This window comes from Aulostomus chinensis, chromosome 4, assembly GCF_037954235.1.
Source record: "Aulostomus chinensis isolate RoL2024-O1b breed Wild chromosome 4, RoL_Achi_v1.0, whole genome shotgun sequence".
Taxonomy (NCBI): Eukaryota; Metazoa; Chordata; class Actinopteri; order Syngnathiformes; family Aulostomidae; genus Aulostomus; species Aulostomus chinensis.
In genome coordinates, this window is record NC_141323.1 from 20,155,935 (window position 1) to 20,176,483 (window position 20,549).

General features: G+C 42.7%; 1 protein-coding gene across 7 annotated transcripts; it reads right to left on the reverse strand.

The window, feature by feature from the left end:
• Positions 1-963: 963 nt before the first annotated feature.
• Positions 964-19,899, reverse strand: lrrn3b (leucine rich repeat neuronal 3b). Of its 7 annotated transcripts, XM_086202288.1 has the most exons (5): positions 19,797-19,899; positions 19,552-19,697; positions 14,414-14,491; positions 11,609-11,738; positions 964-6,446 (listed from the first exon to the last, which is right to left on the reverse strand). In XM_086202288.1, the coding sequence occupies exon 5, from the start codon at positions 6,029-6,031 to the stop codon at positions 3,902-3,904; it is 2,130 nt and encodes a 709-aa protein (XP_086058414.1). In that variant the 5' UTR covers positions 6,032-6,446; positions 11,609-11,738; positions 14,414-14,491; positions 19,552-19,697; positions 19,797-19,899; the 3' UTR covers positions 964-3,901. The 7 variants fall into 7 exon arrangements, with proteins under 7 accessions (XP_086058414.1, XP_086058412.1, XP_086058417.1 ...); XM_086202286.1 differs by having other exon boundaries at positions 11,609-11,733; positions 19,552-19,886; XM_086202291.1 differs by lacking the exon at positions 19,552-19,697 and having other exon boundaries at positions 19,797-19,868.
• Positions 19,900-20,549: the final 650 nt, after the last annotated feature.

Genomic DNA, 20,549 nt, shown 5'->3' on the forward strand with positions numbered 1-20,549 from the left:
AACCTGTATTTTGTTGTTTTGTTGTTGTTTTTTTGTTTTTTTGTTTTAAATCAGCAGACCTCTTCTTTATTTGTGGAAAGTTCTGAATGATGAGAAATATGTAAATGCACAAAGCTCTCAGCTTAAAATGTAAAACCCTACCAGCAGCTGTGTTTTGACAGGGGGCATGCTTGTTTGTTGATAGATAGCATGCATATGGATGCACGCGCGCTCCAGCTGCAGGTTGAGGACATGTTATGAGCAACATTGATGAGAATGGAGAGAGGAACAGGCCGGACAGTACAGACTTGTGCAAACCCACAATTGGTGTCTGACTGGGCCACTCTTTTGATACCCTGTGGCAAATTCAATGTGACAGCCTGCCTCTTGTTGTTTTTGTTTTTTTAAATACACAGCAATACATGTTCAGTACGCGCGTGTGTGTGTGTGTGTGTGTGTGTGTGTGTGTGTGTGTGTGTGTGTGTGTGTGAGTGAGAGAGATTCAACTCCTGTACAAAACCATCAAGAGTTGAAAAAAAAAATCGCAAAAGACACACATCTGTAATCACTAAAATATTGAGAAAACATTTGAACGTACATATATAATTTTAAAAAGCACATTGATTGTTCCCTCGGTCTTGAATGCAATCAGAGCTTTGTTACTGCAATTCACAGGTCATCTCTCCAGTCGCTGGTTAACAGCATCTTAAAAGCAAGCGATGGCATTAAGTGTAGCACTAGCAGCAAGATTGTAAATGCATGTTGACATTTTACTTTTCATTGGAACGTGGGTGCCCATAGCTACAGTGACTGACCTATGCAGAAGTTTGTGACATTAATAAGCTTATAACTCAAACGTATAAAAATGCTGGGAGCAAACTGGACATTGTTTGCTTTCCCTCGCAGGACTATAGGGTTTTTCTGTCCTCTTACAGCTTGAGTGGACTCTTAAATATTTAATTACAGTTTTCAAAAAGGAGATCTTTGAAAAAAGAAACTTTTTTTTTTCAAAAATTAGGCCGAATGAAACAAATTAGAAATACAAGCTATTCTGAGAATTATCAAGTATGTTTAAATATTCTCTTCCTTCATGCTCCATTAAATTAGTCTTGTAAAAACGATTTCCTGTATGCACACCGTTGTAATAAGTCTACATCAGCTGAATACTGTATTTTTTTTTCCTTCCACATTTATTTCATCTAACAACTTAAAATACCAGCAAATGTGACAGCCACCGTTTGCCTTGCGTCAGACAAATGAAATATATGAATGTGCTATTGAAGTCACACCTCCCCTCCGGATTGCACCATCAAATCTCAAGCCTCCTGACAATGATCCTTGTAAAATTAAAATGAATATGTATGTATGTACACCCATCCATAGCCCTGGTGGAGTGAGCTTTCATATCTGCCTCGCTGCAGATGGCTTTTTGAAAAGAACAAGGTGGATTTAATATTATAAATATTTGAAGATTCAGCAGGAAACATCATTTTTCCATCCTCACTGGATTAAACGGCAACTCCTCTCTAGTTCTTTTCATGTGGGATTTAAATTTAATCCATAGTTTTTTTTTTTGTCTAATATAGGTTACACTGAATGTGCAAATTCCGACAAAAAGCTATCTTCCAAACTCACGGAGTGAGAGGTAAGAAATTAAGGATATGCACGAGATTGGGACAGACAGGAAGGGAGATGAGTTTCAGGACAACATACAGTTTATGCACTCGAGTATGTAATCAAATCTGGATTATATAAATACATAAACAAATGTAATGTAGCGGAGATGCTTAAATATCAAATAGCCTGCTTGGCCACTTAGTGTCTTCATTGGCTGTTGTTTCCCCAAGCATGATGCCTGAAAAATCATCATCGACCTTCATATTTTTTTTTTCTGTATTTTGGCCATTTCTTTTTTCTGCTGGGCTTGTTTGTGCATTCATGTCTGTATTCTCAGTAAGACAGTCAGTGTGACCTGAGCATTACCTGAGGAGCAGGCTGTGTCATATTTTAACTCCCTTTGTCTTTGACAGATAGCTGAGCTCTAAAAGCCTCTGTCCGTGGTGCTGAAGGCTGGCCTGATGTACGAGTGTTCGCCCCTGTTTGATAAATCCACCATGTCACTCGGCGCCTGACAACCATTCATCATGCTTGGCTTTCTCCCATGAAGTGTTCTGTATGCTGGATCATTCAGTAAGACAAATAAAATGGGAGTTTGGATTTGGCTCTGTCCCACCCTGTGTGACTTTTCCGGGCTGAACTTTATCTCTCTGTCGCGGGAATGTTATGTCCCTGTCTAAGCACCAGGGGCTGTAGCATAGTGGCTATACTGAGAGCAGTTGAAGGACAAAACTGTTCTTAATGAGGCAGCTAATGGGTACCGTTCTTTTGCTGCTGTTTTTATTTTGTTATTCCCAGCCACTCAGGCCTTCAATGAAGTGATCTCCTTTTAGTGCCAGCAAAAGCTGGAGGTCAGAGGCATCATGGTTCCGGGTTGTCCATCCACCCGTTCCTTCTATTTTTCATTAATACGGTATCTCTGGAATGGCTCGAGGGGATTTCTCCAAATTTCCTGAAAACATCCCCTGGGATTTAGGCATGTACTGAAAATAATTTGGTATTCTAAAGTTAAGATCACCCTGAGAGGCATACAGAGGTATTTTTAGATAATTCCAAGGTTTGACACAAAGAACTACAGCTCATGACAAGTTGTTTGTTTTTTTGTTTTTTTTTTACAAATGTGATATGAAAGTAAAAGAGAAAAACATTTTTGTAAAAGAAACAATGACATTTATTTTTTTTTCTTAGCACTTTTCTTAGTCTGTTGTGCCCATTGATCACATATAGAACAGTTAATATAAAAATGGCTTTTAACTTTACACTCAAAGCAACAATAAAACGTTGTCTTAAAATATGTTTGCTAAAAATACTGAGAGGGCATTTTCACTAAAAGTATGGGTGAGTAGCTTGTGATTCTGCAATGAGGACATGGTCTGCTGTGGCTTTGCTTTCAATTTTGTCTTCTGTTTACCTCATGTAGTTCTTGTAGGCACTTACCATGGTATAACAGACTCCTGCTCAAGGCCATAACACGTCAATCGCCTCGCCTTTAATCGAACTCTTAAGTCCCAACATACCTGCATTTTTTTTCTCCACCCTTTGCAATGAGGACTACACAGCATAAACAGCCACTTGGCAAATGTCTTCTTTAAACACCCATTTCGTAGCTGAATTTCATTAAGCTAAATGTAACATTGTGATCTAACATAGTCTGGTTTTTGCCTTCATTTAAAACCCATTTAAACTGTTCAGATACAGAGGACTTGTCAATACATCAACATAATAGAATATATAACAATATTTCCATGAAAAAGCAAGAATCCAATTTTAAATAGAAAAAGGGAGGGGAAGGGGTATATTTCATCAAAAAGCTTACACCATAGTCACTGTTATTTGTCTACTCTACTAAATCTCCCTTCCCTTAATAGACAGGTGTTGTTATTGTATCTCTAACTCGTCTATGGATGTTTGACAAAGCACAGACGGTATTGCTTGTGACCACACAGACATTTCCACAACTCTGAACACATTTAACAGTCAGTTACATGAGAGTAGACCATCATCATCACCATTTTTGCATCTTCTTTTGCCTGCCTGTATTTCTGTATGAATGGTTCTGAGATGTATCTTTTTGCAGTAAATGCCCCATCCTGTTGATGATAGTTTTGTCTGACGTTGCAAAGCCACCTTGACGTTTGGAGAGCAGGTATTTTAAACTGTTCCATCCTTGTCCAGTAATAGTTTGCAAGTGTATCTGAGCTGGGGGACCAGCAATGGCCTTTGAAACAGTACTACATATTTGTCCGCCCCTGCTTGTGGCTTTGTCCATTCAATGTAGTTGATGTCTGGTGCTCCACAAAGTTCCCTAAAAGTCATTGTCAGACAAATTTATGACTGTGGCTTTCACTTCCACTCCACTTGGCAGTCCCCTACCTGCAACCCACAGATTGGTAAAGAAAGGTGAGTGCATACTGGTAGCTTCCATTGGTGTCAGCGAAGCTTTAGAGTCATATTTCCTTATATCCCCGTAAAGGTGGAGGTTCCTCAGGGATACATAAATAAGCAGGCAAGCCACAGAAATCACAGCCAAGAGCACACCAAAGATAGTGATTACTGCCACATCCCATTTTTCTGTGTCCTTGGCTGCCAGCTCTAATCCCTTAGTGGTGACATTGACACATTTGGTGTAGTGGCTGTAGTGGATGCTGCGGACATCTACGCATATTTTGTACTGAGTTGAAGGGCTGAGATGGGTGAGATTGTAGATTTGGACATCAGAGGGCACCCTGGTGGTAAATGCTGTAGTTGGATGGTTAGTATTTGAAAGAGTATACCACTTAATATTGGGAGCCAGGGTGCCAGGGCTGGCCTTCCAGGACACCAGTATGGAGTTTGTTTCCACTGTCTTGATCATGACATTGAGGGACCCATTTGCAGGTTGGGGAAAATACCCATTCACCTCAACTGAAACAGATTTTAGATCTGCTCCAACCAGATTATGGGCAACACACGTGTAAGGACCAGCTTCCTTCTCTGTTATATCATAGATATCAAAAGTTCCCTCTGGGTGCATATAGAACCTGTCTGAGACAGTGTTAGGCAGGACTCTCAACCCAGATGGAGTGATCCAGTAAATGTCTGGCTCTGGTTCAGCAAAGGCCCGACAATGGAGTGAAACTGAGCTTCCATTGTGTGCTCTAATATGTCCAGGCATGCTTTCAGGAGATATAAGTGGCAGACAAATCTCCATCATCTCCCTGAAGTGCACCTGTCGGACATGCTGGCCCTCATACTCTGGAGGCTCCACACAGAAGAGAGAATCTGGCTCCATGAACCGAATATTAGTCTTGTTCATGTTCATCCAGCGGACGACGCAGTCACAGCGGATGGGGTTGCTGTGCATGCTCACCTCTCTGAGATTTGGGAGTGACTCGACAGTTATCCTGTGGAGGGCACTGAGTGCATTTCCATTTAGCATTAGGGTTTCCAGACGTGGTAGTTTGTAGAAGGCATTAGGATGGATGTATGAGAGTCTGGGGTTGTTGGTGGCTTCTATTTTGGTCAGTTCTGGCAGATTATTGAGGGCAAAGCTGTCGATGGAAACTAACTCTGGCATGCTATTGATACCCAACTCTTTCAGATGGAGCATGTCAACAAAATCCCCTCTCTGTATCCTCGCAATTGGATTTTTATTTAGATCCAAAAATTTGAGATTTTTGACACTTCTCAGGGCCGAATGTGGTACCTCAGGGAAAATATTGTCATAGAAAGAAATGCTCTCTAGCTTATCAAGACCAGCCAGTGCATTATCAGGCAGCTGAGACAGGTTCATTCTGGTAAGAACAAGACTGCGGAGGTTGCGTAGAGGTTTAAAGTTCATGTCATCAATAGAAAGAACAGGATTCTCACCAATCATCAGAATCTCCAGGTTTGGCATTGGTTCAAACCACTCCCTGTGAATGGCCTTCAGCTTGTTGGAGTTTAGGTGGAGGCGCACAAGGTTGCTGAGACCCTGAAAAGCCATTGGGGAAATGGACGAGATGAGGTTGTGATTCATATAGAGCTCTTGAAGGTTAGCCACCTCTGCCAAACACCATTCAGGCAGCTCCTGTATCCAGTTCTCCTCCATATGAAGAGACAGAAGCTGAGGAAGACTCCCCAGGTGAATGTTGCTCATAGAGGATATGTTATTTTGCGATAAATCAATCTCAGTGATGTTGGCCAGGTAATTCAAGGGTTTGCTGATCTTGGCAACATTGTTTGTTTGCAGTAGTAGTACTTGTGTGCCCACGGGTAATTTCTCTGGCACACTAAAGAGTCCCAAGTCATTGCAGTCAACAGTATGTGCCTCCATGTAGACTGAACTGGGAGAAAACCAGGGTCTAATTTCGCATACACAGAGCTTTGGGCAATCGGGCCTCTCCTCAGTCACCACAATAAAAGAGGCCATGGCCAAGCCAATGAAGAGACAATCCACAAATGAAAGGTCCTTCATATTGGACCCCTTCTTTCCAGTAAAAAAAATAGTCCTTGTCGAGTATGGCCTGAGCTTTTAACTTCACAAATAATGAATCATTTGTTGCAAGCTGCTGAGGTAAATGACTCACCGCCCCTGCCACCGCTGCCACCGCCAACTGCAGCAGGGCTCCTAATTCCAGGTTGTTTTTGTACTGCCTTGTACACACCCTTGGATGTAATGACTAATCACTCCAAGTGGCTTGCGGGTGTAAGGGTGCAGGGTGAAAGCTGCAGTCAAGGAATTGTAAGTTGGAAAAGAGAAAAAAATTGTGCTTAAAGACGCTATATTAAGCACATTTATAGGAGTCCATGAAAATTCTCCTCTCTTTCTCTAAAGACAGATGTCCAAATAGATTGCCATTACTTGCTTACAGGGTCCAGTCCATTCCCACCTGTGTAAGACAAAGACAAGAAAAGAAAGCAAAGGGGATGAGTATTCCATGATTACACAGAGCTCAGAAAAGAAAAAGGATTTGGCGACACTGACATTTGTTATGGGTGCACAGATGCATGTTGACATTTAAACACACTCAATTCAAGACACATCTGTGGATTTATATGTACTTGACCTTCGAGACTTGATTCTCAGGACACACTGCAAGCACTTTTACAATACACCATTTGTACCAGTGGTGTGACTTCATTATTAGTTAAAGACAGGGCTTTATTAAGATTCTTAAATGATACACAACTCTGGCTTAAGCATTAAGGGTACGGTGCATTAAGATTTTTGGAATATGTGAGTCATTATAGCAACAAGAAACGAGGCATCCACTCACAAACATCATTGTGGGAAAATACATACCATGTAAGAATTTGACAACATTTTTTGAGAATACAGCAACCAACAGGCATGAATTCAGCACCAGATTACCTTAATTAATGTTTGTACATATATTATACATTTTAAAATGGCACATTTCATATGTTGACATTATCAGCCCCTTTAAAAAATAAACCTCACTTACATTGTAAGTGAAACTCAAGCAAACACCATCAACAAAAGAAACTTCCTGTTCATATAGAATCATAGATTGCATTTTCCAATGCATATACAACATAAAATGATTCAGCCTTTTGAAGTGTGGCATGTAACATGTCAATTCCTCTTAATGAACAGATTGGTTTGATGATGCTTGAGATATTTTGGGCCTATAAGAGCATGTGCTCCATCACGGAATAGATGGGGGAATGAAATGAAAGGAATCAAGAAGTGGAGTGTGACGGAGGCTTGAAAGCGGGAACAAGAGAAAGGGTTTTATTTCACTTTCACTGTTTCCACTTCAATGGTCACAGGGGAGTTGAGGGGAAAAATAAAATGATAATAAATAAATAACTAAATAAATAAGTAAGTAAATAAATAAATAAAAAAAGAAAGAAATCCTGAAATCAACAGAAATGCTGCAGTTTGCTTCCAGAGTGAAGTCAAGCCTTGAGTTAATACCTCAACCTCTGTTTCAGCACTGGCTGGAGCTTAGTGTGGAGGGAAGGAGGGGAGCGGGGGGGGGGGGTGACATGGAACCAGATGAAGGAGAAAAAGAGAGAGGAGGGGGGAGTAGTATTTTCAGAAGCACCTGGCACTTTAATAAGCTGCAACACCCAGACCCTTCAGATAAAACAGGGTTTAGCTTCACTCTCTTAGCACTGGCTCTTCACTGTGGGCCATGCTGTTGATCCTCCCTCTGGAAACTAAGGCCAGAATCTGGAATTCATTTACACCATTTCGGTCTCACCTCTGCTGATGCCAGCAGCTTTCCTTTTTGATCAATATTACCAGCAGTGTAATGTGGTCTGATAAAGTTATTAAGTCTACTACAATGACCTGACAGGATATGCTGCTATTTGTTCATGCTAGCTGTGTCAGGGAGTCAGCATTTGACCCATGCATGCATAGATCTCATGCTGTGATCAATATTATCCATTCCACCCAAAACAGCACTCAAAACGAAAGCCTCTAAACTTTAAGCAATCATGTGAGATCCCAATACACGAAATCAGGTATTCTTAAAGGGTTAATGGCAGAGAAAACAGGAGGATGAAATCAAGACAGATTGTGAAGAGAATCATTGCTCCCTTTGGTTCAATTTGAACTTGCCAGCATTGATTATATCCAGGATGTGATTAGGAGGGATTAACTGGACAATTTACAAGATGGTGTGGCTAGCAAACACAATCCCCTGGTAATGAAGGAGGATACAATTGTGTTAATGATAATCAAAACACTTGGTTCATGAACATCTAGATTTAAGATCTGGTGGTTAAAAGTGTGCACATCACTTCACTATGAGAGTGAAATTTCAGTCACAGTCAGTATTTTCTTTTAACAATTAATTGCTAAGTCTACAAAATTAGACAAACGTTTTCCAGAGTGTGAATGACATTGTTTTTTTTGTCAAAAATTTTGATACTGGTATAACTTTCCTGACACTTTGACCTGAACAGGTTTATGAGCTGTACCTTTTAGATTGAAACAAATCTAACGAAATGAAAATTACACCGTGACAAAAGTGTTTGGTTTAAAGCTCCTTTCACACACTTCAAACAGCTTCCTAACATGAAACATAAACCAAATTACCAAAATGTGGTTCAGCTTGTTTAGTTTTTTTTCTGTTTCTTTTTTTTTTTTTTTACATTTTTGCTGTAGGTCCTTTCGTGTAGACTGACAATTAATCAATAAATAGTTAAAACCGTATTTGTGCCAGTACTCTAAAATGTTACGCAAAATCCCTTTTTTTGAAAAAAAAAAAACAGGCTACACAATACCTCAAATCTATTTCAGGATCTGGCAAAGACCTGTTTTTTGTTTGTTTGTTTTTCCACCACATACGACTTGAACCTATTAGTAAGGGGTCCAGTCAAGATACCTTTAATCTGCTGCTCAGTTGCCAGTAAATGAGGTGGAGCAAGAAGGGAGGGGGATGAAGAGAGGAGATGGAGGACAAAATGGCTTGCCTGTCATAGTATCAGAAGTGGGGTATTAACCTCTGCTGACCTTTGGAATACTGTCACTGCAGGACGTATGAACATTAGTGAAAAAAATGAAGCAGCAGAATTAACCGAACCCAATCAAAAAATGCTCCTCCTGGAACCATCACTTTATCATGGTGGAGGAGTTTGAGTGCCCTAGTGACCCTCGGAGGTATGCTGTTGGGGGCATTTTGCGCCTGGTAGGGTCACCCAAGGCAGACTGGTCCTAGGCGAAGGGCCGGACAAAGAATGGTTCAACAGACCCCTCATGGAAGATAGATCAAGGAGTTTGTGGACCCAGCCCGGAGGGGCACTGGAGCCCCGCACTGCAGCCAGGCCTGAGATAGGTGCCCTATAGCGAGTGCCTGGAGGGTCAGGCCTTAGTCCATAGGGTCCGGCCGGGCCCAGCTCGAAAGGGATACATGGACTCATCCTCCTGTGGACCCACCACCCGTAGGAAGAACCGGACGTGTCCATTGCTATGTGGTTTGGGCAGCAGTTCAAGGTGGGGACCTTGGCTGTCTGATCCCCAGGCATGGAAGTTGGCTTTTGGGACACGGAACGTTATCTCTTTGGTGGGCAAGGAGCTGGAGCTGGTGGAAGAGGTTGAGCGTTACTGGCTAGAAAAAGTCGGCCTCACATAGCTCTGGGTCCGGAACCCAAATCCTTGAGTTTGGACTCTCTCCTTTGCTGGAGTTGCTCCGGGTGAGAGGCGGAGGGCAGGGGTGGGCTTTTGGATAGCCCCCAGACTGTCTGCCTGTACGTTGAGGTTTACCCCGGTGCGCCTTCGGGTCGGGGAACGGGTTCTGACTGTTGTCTGTGCTTATGCGCAGAACAGCAGTTCAGAATATCCACCCTTTTTGAATCCTTGGGAAGGGTGCTGGATGGTGCCCCGATTGGGGACTCCAGTGTCCTACTGGGGGACTTCCACACTCAAGTGGGCAATGACAGTGTGACCTGGAGGGCGATGATTGGGAGGACTGGCAAACCAAACCTGAACCAGAGTGGTGTGCAGTTATTGGACTTCTGTGCAAGTCGCAGTTTGTCCATAACTAACACCATGTTCGGACATAAGGGTGCACACCGGTACACGTGGCACCAGGACATCCTTGATCGTAGGTCTATGATCGATTTTATAGTCGTAGGGTGGCTGGGCTCTCCCTCAGGAACAGAGCGAGAAGCTCATTCATTCGGGAGGTGCTCAGAGTAGAGCTGCTGCTCCTCCATGTCAAGAGGAGTCAGTTGAGGTGGTTCGGGCATCTGATGAGAATGCCTCCTTAACGCCTCCCTTGGGAGGTGTTCCAGGCATGTCCAACCGGGAGGAGGCCTTGAGGCCAACCCAGGACACGCTGGAGGAATATCTCTAAGCTGGCCAGGGAAGCCTTTTGGATTCCCTCAGAAGAGCTGGTGGACATGGCTGGGGAGAGGACAGTCTGGGCGTCCTTGGTATTGCTGCTGCCCCCACGACCCGGACCAACTTAATAAGCAGAGGAGGAGGAGGACGACGACAAGAAAAATGTGGGTGATATTGTTGGGGCAAATACAATTCAAAGATTGACGTCCAGAATTTGTGCCTGGAAAATCCTAACATTGATTAGAGGAGTTACCTTATCAGCTGGTAATAAACCTAAAGGGCTTTAAAAATGTAACTGCACAAACACATAAAGCTTTGACATTTGCTCAAGAGGCAGTGGAAGTCCTTTCAAGGCCATTTTAAGGTGTTCACTCCTGAGGCTTACACAAACTCCTGGGTGTCAGAAAAACGGGTTGCAGGAGGAAACAGTGAAGCCTCCAGAACACCTCTCATTAGGAAAACAGTTTGATGATATTGGCTATGAACAGCAAACAATCTCCTGGAATCTAAGATTATTTAGAAACAAGGCTCGATTTGCCCCCCCCCCCCCAAAAAAAAAATGTTAATAATTTAATTTATTTTGGCAGTTGGGGAAAACAATGGGAAATCTGTATATATGTTAACATCTAACGTTAATTTGAAAATTTCTCAGACATGGCAAAATAGCGGTGTAAGAATGAGTTTAAAGTTCTATGTAATGAGAATTGGGTTTTTTGAATTGGTTTTGGGTAAATACTTGGGGTAGGTGGTTTGCAATAGCATACAATATATCAAATACCCCACTCAAATGTATCTTAAAAATGGTGGTTGCAGAATACAATCTAAATGAGTTCACGATGACACAATGAGGGGTGTCACCTAAAACACCCGACCGAAAACATCATCATGTCAACTTGTGAAGCTACTCGCGATTACAGAGCCATGTGCTTGTTCATTCATAGCATAAGATTTGTCTTACACCTAAATTGAATTTACCCCTCAAAAATCACAAAGCAGTCGTCATTGTTGAGATTATCATACTGAATATGAATGTATTCTAAATCGCATTCACATTTCAAAAATCATAAAAGTGGTTTTCATCATGAAGATTATCTTGCTGAACAAAACATTTCTGACTCCTGCTCACTACTGAGCTTCTTTTCGGTTAATTTCAATGTAAATATCCCATTAGATTTTTGATTCTTGGGAATCAAGGGTGATACCAACAATGTGGTCAGGCTCCTTATGATATACCTGAATTTGGATGAGGCTTCATTTAAGAGGTTCATCTGCTGTCAAGGTGAAAAGCTTTTCCATTCAGATCTTGGCAACACCACACACTTCCTTTCCCACCAGGCCTCCTCCATTAAGTATCGTGGCTGTTCTGGACAGTAATGGCACAAATACAGTTTGATTAGAGACCAGTGAGATATGACCGCTTTAAATTAATGAGTGTACACAGCACAGGTTGAAAGCATCTTGATCCTGGTGGCTCTGCAGTGCTAATTCAAGCAAGCACGACTCAAATCACACAGCCAAACAACTAGGCAGAGCTGTTTGTTTTACGCTGTTTATTGAAATGAGGTATACCCCCCCCCCCCCCTCGCTTCACAGGGCTTGGATGGGGTTTAGCAGAGTAGGGATGTAGATGACTCCTTGGTTAAAGGTTGGGAACTCATTACTGCCTGGTGGAGACAGGCTGACCATGTAAAAGTAAGTTATTATACAATAATATGTTTTCTGTGATCGGCTTATGAGACTTTTTTTTTTAAAGAACAGTGGAATAAGTCCAGATGTTAGCATTTGTGGTGAACATATTGGCCCTGTGGGAGATGATTATGAGGTCTGCATGGTTTAAGTGGTTACAAGGTAGCGTTGCATTAGCTGAGGGATTGCTAAAACTGGGTGGAAGACAGAAAGGTCAGATGTAAGTGGAAAGTAGGTCAAAGTGAATCGCCTTGTCTTTTAAGAGAATAGCCTGTATATTGTGGAAACGGTTCACTGGGAATTAGATCCTCTAGTGATAAGCCATGCAATACTTTCTTCTCCAAGTCACAGAGACTCACTCTTTCTTCTCCACGTTTGTTATCTTGTACTCCTTCTCTCATGAGTATATAAAAAAAAACCTGTTCACTCTGCTTCCTCACTCTGCTCTTCAAATCCTTACGGTGAACCTAGCAGCTAACAGGTCATTTTTCATCAAATCGTCAAAACTGAAAAGTTAGGGATTTGACCACTGGTTGATACATATTGCCTTGTCAGAGGGGGTGCAACGATCCATTTTAACAATTCGATTCATGGTTACCCACGAATTTCAAGGATAATATTGCTTCATTTAGAATGATACAATCTGAACGATTCAGTGACTTGAAATCGATTCAGTAACTTTTAGCAAAAATTGCACCAGTTTCTTCATCAGATATCATCATCAGAGCCTGTTTCCTCTCTGTCATGTCAGTGAAATCTAAGCATACACCTGCTAAATAATTTATGAGCCAGTGAGAAAGCATGAATTTTATGTGCTTTTATGATGGTATAAATAATCAAACATTCTATCAAACTATTTTCTTATTGCTATTGATGAAGTGTCTTTCATTTTACTATCCACGCCTTGGCAAACCTCTTGCTCTCTCTCTCTCTCTCTCTCTCTCTCTCTCTCACACACATTCCAATTAGGATAACCCCCCCCAAGCAAATGATTGTAGAAGCCATCTCTCCTTTTGTCCAAGAACCTGCCCGTCTATCTCTGTCTCCATCACTCATTTTCTGCACAAAACAGCTTTCTCAATACTTGTTGCTGCTGCTGTGCCCAATCAAGTCTGTCAGCATACTGCTTGGTGTGTCCAACTCGATATTTCCCTTTTCTGTTTGTGAATGCCCTGGAGAGTTGAGTAAACAGTAATGTACATCAGTTGTGTCACTTTCTGCTTGCATCAGCACATGTCAGAGTGGATGGGCACAGTGTCTACCAGAAAGCTTCACTCATAGCTCAGGTCTTTTTTCCAAAACCACTTTTTCATGTATGTGTGTGTGTGTACATGAAATATATATATATATATATATATATATACACATATATGCATACACACAGATATATATGTATAGTGTGTGTGTGCGTGTGTGGTTATTGGCTCTGCTGCTATTCAAGTGAAGGAAATAAAAGAGCAGCACTTTTTTTTTCTTTCCTGCTGCGAACACACCGTTTTAATTCATTTCAGTGGGAGCACAGTTTTCCACTCTCCTACAGAGCCAGCGGTATCACTGAGCAGTGAGCATCCTTTTTCAGCTGATTGCTTTTTCTCGTCACTAAGACCGGGGTAAAATTATGGTTGGCATGGTTATGGCAGTCGAGGACTTTGTTCTGCAATTGAGGTTGCAATTAAGTTGTTTTTTTTTTTTTTTAATTTTCCTGTCCCACACAGCTAATTACCATACCTGCATGCAGCCACTCGACTGACCTCCTTTTCTATTCACACATTCTCACAGATGCACAGGAACTCGTGGAGCCGTTGTCCCCGCTCTTTGACAAGTGCTCAGTTACTTGCCAATAATCACAGAGAAATCTCTGTGAAATCCTTGGTGCCAGGTCAGAGTAAATTCAAGATATGATGTATAAGTTTGTCAGCCCCCCAGCAGCTGCTGGGCCTTGAGGAGTGGCTTAGCTGGCTAATAGAGAGGGCTGGCTCTAAAAGAACCCACATATTAACCATGCATGCGCAGGCAAAGTGTGCTCCAGTACTGATACAAAAGCACTTTCCCCCTGAATAAATGCAGTTACGCTGTGATTTTTCACCAGTCGCAGTTGAGGAGGGAAGGTATGAATACCACCAAATTTTAACTGTCAAATCCCACATATGTGATTGCTGCATAACAACAAGGGAGGAGCTCTTGAACCAGATGTCTGAAGTCATCAAGATGCTTCCCCATATTGAGAAACTTGTGAACTCACACACACAAACACACACACGTTTCATCCATCTTGTTTTTGTGTATATTCTCAGTCATCCAGGTCAGAACTTAAGAAGCTTCTTGGTAGACAGGCGAAACGTCTTCACTTACAAGAGGAGAGTCCAGTTGCTTGAATTGATTATTCTGGATTATTCTTACATCCATCTTCTATCCCATTTTGTCTTTCATCTAGAGCAAGAACAGGAGAAGTACTTTATACAGATTGTTTTACTTCCACGGACATTCTGTATCGCAGAGGCCAAATTCTGCACCTCCAACACGCTCTCACACGCTCTCAGCTAGATGCTTATAAAGAGTGCCGTGTGTTTTCAACTGGAAACAAAATGCTTGGATGGGCGTAACGACTCACACATGTAACACAGGCATGACACAACCAAGTACTTGCAATATGCTTGGTGGGCACCCATGGTAGGCTTTACTGTCACTCCCTCTGCCCTTCACCTCATTGATTTACTATTACACTTTCTCCAAGGTAAGGGATAGTCCATTAAAGGGTACCTTATATAGAGTATGTATGCATAATGAAGCTTCCTGTGTGTTTGAGTGTGTGTGCATGGGGGCAGATGGAAACCTTTCCCCTTACATCTGCACTTGCATGGCCATGAATCACTGGCAAGTCAGCTGTTAATGTAAAATCAATGTTCAAAATTAACCACAGCACCCCCATCTCTGGTTTTTCAGCACTTTCCTGAACAAGACGTGCCCTTGGGCCAAATGCATTCAAACACACATGCTGTACAATTAAACACCCGTGAACCCACTTGCATAATTGCACTTTAGCGCAAACAGGAGCAAATCCACAATCACATGCACTTGCAGGCACAAACATGCGCACATAAATTAGCCAGCTCTATCCTTGCAAAGAGAAGACAAAACAAATGTGCCTCAGCTCATTCGCATAATGCATGCAGAGGGCAGCATCCACTGAAAGAGCACAGCTAGGTCCCCTTGTCTAATTCGCACAGTGCTGCATCTATTAAAATTAAGCCAAGGTATCCAGCTTAAGGCAGCAACTGATAAGGTCAAAGGCGCATCGAACATTCCAACACTCATTTGTAGCCCAACATAATAGCACTCACTCTTGACAAAAAAATCTGCATAATGTTCCGTGTATTGATACTAGCCAGAGAGAAAGAGGGAGGCATGAGTTGGGGGGGCTAACGGTGAAGTTGGGGGGGGGGGGGGGGGTTAAGCCAGCGGCATATCCCTCAAAGTCAGAGCAAAATTGAATCTGCAGGTGCAAATGTGGCATGTGTGCTGCCTCAGAGATGCGCAGCTATCTATATTTATATGAATAATATATGGCTGGTCAAGGGGCCACAAGCCTGCAGGGAATAACTTCCTTCGGTAGATGGAATTAATCATTATATGCCACTGAAATACATTTATAGCTGGCTTGAACCTCTTTATTATGATTTCATGGGGGTTTGATATGGACTTTTTTCAGTTTTTATTCTCCGCATCTTTTCTTCACCTAAAACAGATGAATAGATCTGGTGTTTTCAAAAGATACAGCATGTTTTCCTCTGAAGCACAACGGTTTGGACTGGTAGACATTTTACAGGCCCGTGTACATATACAGCCTCAGCTCACAGCAGTTGGTGTCGTCGTCAAAGTTATAACAACTTGGGTTAATGGAAAGGAATTTCCTTTTTTTTTTTTTTGACACACAGCAGGACTTTCTAAATAGGTATTTCAAATAGAAGTTGTTGTTGTTTTGGTTTTTTTTTTGCCTGTATCAGATCCCTGGTTCAACAAGTTGCCAGGTTGTGCAAGCAGTTAAAGGCCAAATAAGTTTGGGTTAGTTTGCAACTTGAGACGAGTGTTAAAGTGCTCACCCAACTTTAGCCAATTGATTTTGTGCCTCAACCCAGCAATACCGGAAATGTAAAGACGTAACAGTGAACGGAATTTCTTGAAGCTGTTTTCAGCATTCGCAACTGACTGCCGCCAAAGGTGTGTTCGAAACCAGGGATTTCATGATTCCACCATGGACCATCCATCCATCGTCTTCCGCTTATTCCTGTTAAGGGTCACGGGGGGGCTGGAGCCTATCCCAGCGGCTACGGGCGAAAGGCGGGGTTCACCCTGGACAGGTCGCCAGTCCATCGCAGGGCCAACACATAGAGACAGACAACCATTCACACTCACAGCCACACCTATGGTCAATTTAGAGTATCAATCAGCCTCGTCCCCTCTTGATGTCTTTGGACTGTGGGAGGAAGCTGGAGTACCAGAGAGAACCCACGCAGAAAGATCCTGTGCCCGAGCCGGGACTCGAACCTGCAACCTTCTTGCTGTGTGAGGCCACAGTGCTGACCACTGCACCATCGTGCCGTCCACCATGGACAATAATCTCACTTGTAATTCAGATTGAAAATTGTATCAAGAGCAAAGAAAAATGGATAGTCATGCCCTTTTACTTTTTTTTTCTCTTTTTTTGTTATTTCCCCCCCTAATTGCACATCGCAAGTACACCCTCATCATGGCTCCACACCATGCTTCCTCTGTGACACTAAGGATTCCATTGTTTCACCTGATGGGGAAGAGTTTTACCAGGGGAACATAGTAGCACATGGAAGGATCACAGCACTCCCTCTGGAAGCAGGAACAATGACCAACACAAGGAGCTGCATGTCATCTGGCTTCCTACTTGAAGACACAGCCAGTAATATACAGTATGTCCCACCAGGCTGGAGGAGACCCTGGAGATCAAACCAGCAGCCCTAATGTTGGTTGGCAAAACAATATTCCACTGCTCTACCAGTGTGCCCACACAGATGATGCTTTGTGACGATTACACAGGGTGCGATGAGACTATGCTGTACTTGCTTGAATTAATAATATATATCAACAGCTCTGTCTGTGCATGCACAAATAGTTCCCTGTCATACCACTGCGACTTCATTAACACAACAAGCATGCTACATTATGATTCACTCATCAAGCTTTTCATCAGTGCAGTGAGGGGGTATATATATATATATATATATGCATCAAGCTGGATGCAGAACAGATGGACGTCACAGTAGCGGCCCTTAGATGTCCTCCATCTTCTCTCTCACGTTTGAAATGGCAATATGGGCATATGTCCTTATCATGTCCATGAATGATATTCATCTGCAAAGGATCTGACTAATTAGTCATTAATAGCTTTGATTTATTTTTGCAGCCGACAAGTCCTTTTTTTTGTGTCTTGGTATGTACACGGACATATTTAACACACCTTTTGGTTATGGCGGCTCCAGCGCTCCTAAAACAATTCTGCGCTCACACTTGAACGCCTTAAATGCAAATGTGAGGTGTAAATGTCCTTGGACACCGGAAACAGCAAAATAACAAAGATGCTGCCATCAAATTAGGTTTTGACTCTTTGTCTCATTGGATTCAAAACATTTCCACGCTCCCCGTTTTCCTGGTGCCCTCAGTCTGTGCTTATTCCATTTTAATGGGTGCCTGTGTTTGTTTGGGAACAGGATGCTATCAGAGAGCCCATGCTTGGCTGCACAAGCTGATCCCCTGCAGCCGTATTGTGAATATGTTTACATGCATTTCACTCACGAGCCCCAGAAAAGATCCCAAGGCATCTTGTTATCATCATTATGGAAAACGGGGTGGGATATCTTGAGATTAATTCAATTTTGATGGAGTAATTGTAAGCTTTCACTGCTTAAGTTTGAATCTGAAAGTAGTGCTTGACACCCACACGTCTCTCACCTAACTGGGACCTGCTGCCCTCTACCTATAGAGCCTTGAACATCCACACCATGCTGCCTATCATCTTCTCCAAGCCTTCACGCGGCCACCACAGGCACAAGACCCGCTGTTTCACACACAAATCAATAGGCAATTCGCAAAGCCAGTCACTTTAAACGTATGACTTGTACTGGACATGTAATATTGATTTGTTTTGAACAAATGCGCACAAATTAATGAAGCAGCCCATTACTGTGATCCCACACTATTTTTTCGGAATGGCCTGGGAGTGTATTTGTGAGGCTCCTATCGCACAACATAAAACATGAAAGCACGTTCGCAGAAAATAAAGACATATATTTGCTCTCAAGAATTTCTCGTGAAAGAGCTGGCGGCCCTAATAGAAGCTTCAAACAGTCTTGGCTCAAACAGCTGGTAATCAAATTATTCAGTATGAGAACAATAAATACCATGTGGATGGAGGTTTTCTCAGCATGGCGTGGTGTCTGATGTGAGGGCATGATGGTTCTCGTGTGGCATATAACCGCCCGTTTCATCTCGGGCAGCTGTTTCTGGTGAGTCATTTGCACTGTGGAGGCCAAAATCTATTGTATTCATCACTGGGAACAAGCACATGGACACGGACGTGCATACAGAACATATCTACACACTGGATTAGAGCAGCTTCACTACAGCCCCCTTTGTAATCATAAGGCCATTATCTGTTTATCTGCTTATGAAATATTAATTCATCAGCTGGATGACATACATTTTGGACAGAAAGGGAGATGGGAGAGGGATGAGGGAGAGCAGATTAGAGTTAGAGTAGCTTCCCTCTTTCTCTCTCTCCCTCTCTCTCTGCATCTGTGGGTGTGCAGGAACTAGCAGATGAAGTGATGATGGTGATAGCGCTTCAAGATGCCCCTCAGTGTTTGCTTTACACGGAAGCTCTGTCTATGATTTACTGGCATGGCGGGTGCAAAATCGTATCTCATATGTTCAGAGAAATGATTTACTTTCATGGCATGTAGCGACTTCTGTGTTTTCAACAGGGAGGTTAGTCGGAAAGCAGCTAGAGAGGGAAAGTGTGAAGAGGATGAGGAGGGGGAGGAGGGGTGGCCACCATTCTGTTGATTTCTTCGAGATGTGTCTAATGTCTCACTAAATCGGACCCGGGGACATGCGACTGCGACTTCACCACTCCATGCACACGTCAGTCTCCACTTCCCACAATTAATCAGGCTTTTTAGTCCTGACGGCCTCCATCATAAAAGGTGCATCCTGCATAGTTGCGCAAAAGCGCGCCCCCATGTAAAGTGAGGGTTCTTTCAGTCATCAGAATCATCCACTTCTCTCATTTCTGTCTTGTATCATGCATGGTTGGTGAGTAATGAGAAAGCAGACAACGACACATTGCTGAATTCTATGTGGGGCACAACATCCTTGAGTGCCATCGATTTTCATTAACTTGAAAAATGCGCACCGTACAATGTGGGGTTAAATGGAAGAAACACATTTCAAGTTGAACTTACCAATCATTATAGCTCTCGAAGCAGTGTGTGTTATTCCCTTCAAGTGTGCCGTTCCGATGACGGGAAAGAAGCGCAACATAAAGCCAATCAACAATGTGTGGTCTTTTTACGCAGCTGACGAGGAATCAGATCGCTCCTCTCCTTCACTGCCGAGCAAACGATTCGCACGAGTAAAACAGAAAAGTCCAAGCGTAGCTGGTAAGATTAAGGAGGGATTCGTGTGCTCCGGTGTGCCCTTCCCTTACCGTCTTCACAGCTGCGGTTCCGGGTGTATCTCTCTCCTCCACCGAGAGCCAGGCGGACCACATAGATGCGCCGCCGTCTCCTCAGCAGTCATTAATATGAGGGGGAAAAAAAAACGATTCTCCAGAGAGGGGCCCAATAGCGTCAGAGAAGCGGGCGAGATGATCGCCGCATCGCGACTGTGGTTGGTTGAGAGCAGCCGTCACTCATCTCCTACAAGCCAGTTCTCGTCTGAGTCTTGGGCTATCGGGGTGAAGCACACTGCAAGAAATATCTACACTACGGAGTCATTCGGAGAGCCATGAATTAAGAATAGTTTGCAAATAAATAGCAAACAGGAAAACTGAGATTGCTTCAATCCAAGGGTCTTCAAATAACTTTTAGGGAAGGGCTTTAGTATTTTGAATTTTAGGATCTGAAATTCCGAAATTCCTATGAATTGAACTTGACGTGTCTCTGGAGGGTCAACAATTTTTTGTCGACTATCTGGTATATGTATGGATTTGTTTGTTTGTTTGTTTGTTTGTTTGTTCTGTACCAGCCCATGTCCCTTTCACACCCCCCCCCCCACACCTTTTACTAGTGACTAACAAATATCATTCCTTTTTAAAGCCCACTTCTGTTGTTGGTTTATATTTTGATAAAAATTAGTGGTGGGATAACGGAAGATTGGTCCTTGTTAGCTTCCCAACATGTGACCCCTGCTTTTCCTGTTTTTTGGGGGTGGTAAATGTAACAATTCTAGGTAAAATTAT

Coding starts and splice junctions, on each gene's coding strand:
- lrrn3b (XM_086202288.1), bottom strand. CDS start 6,031: ATGAAGGACCTTTCATTTGTGGATTGTCTCTTCATTGGCTTGGCCATG.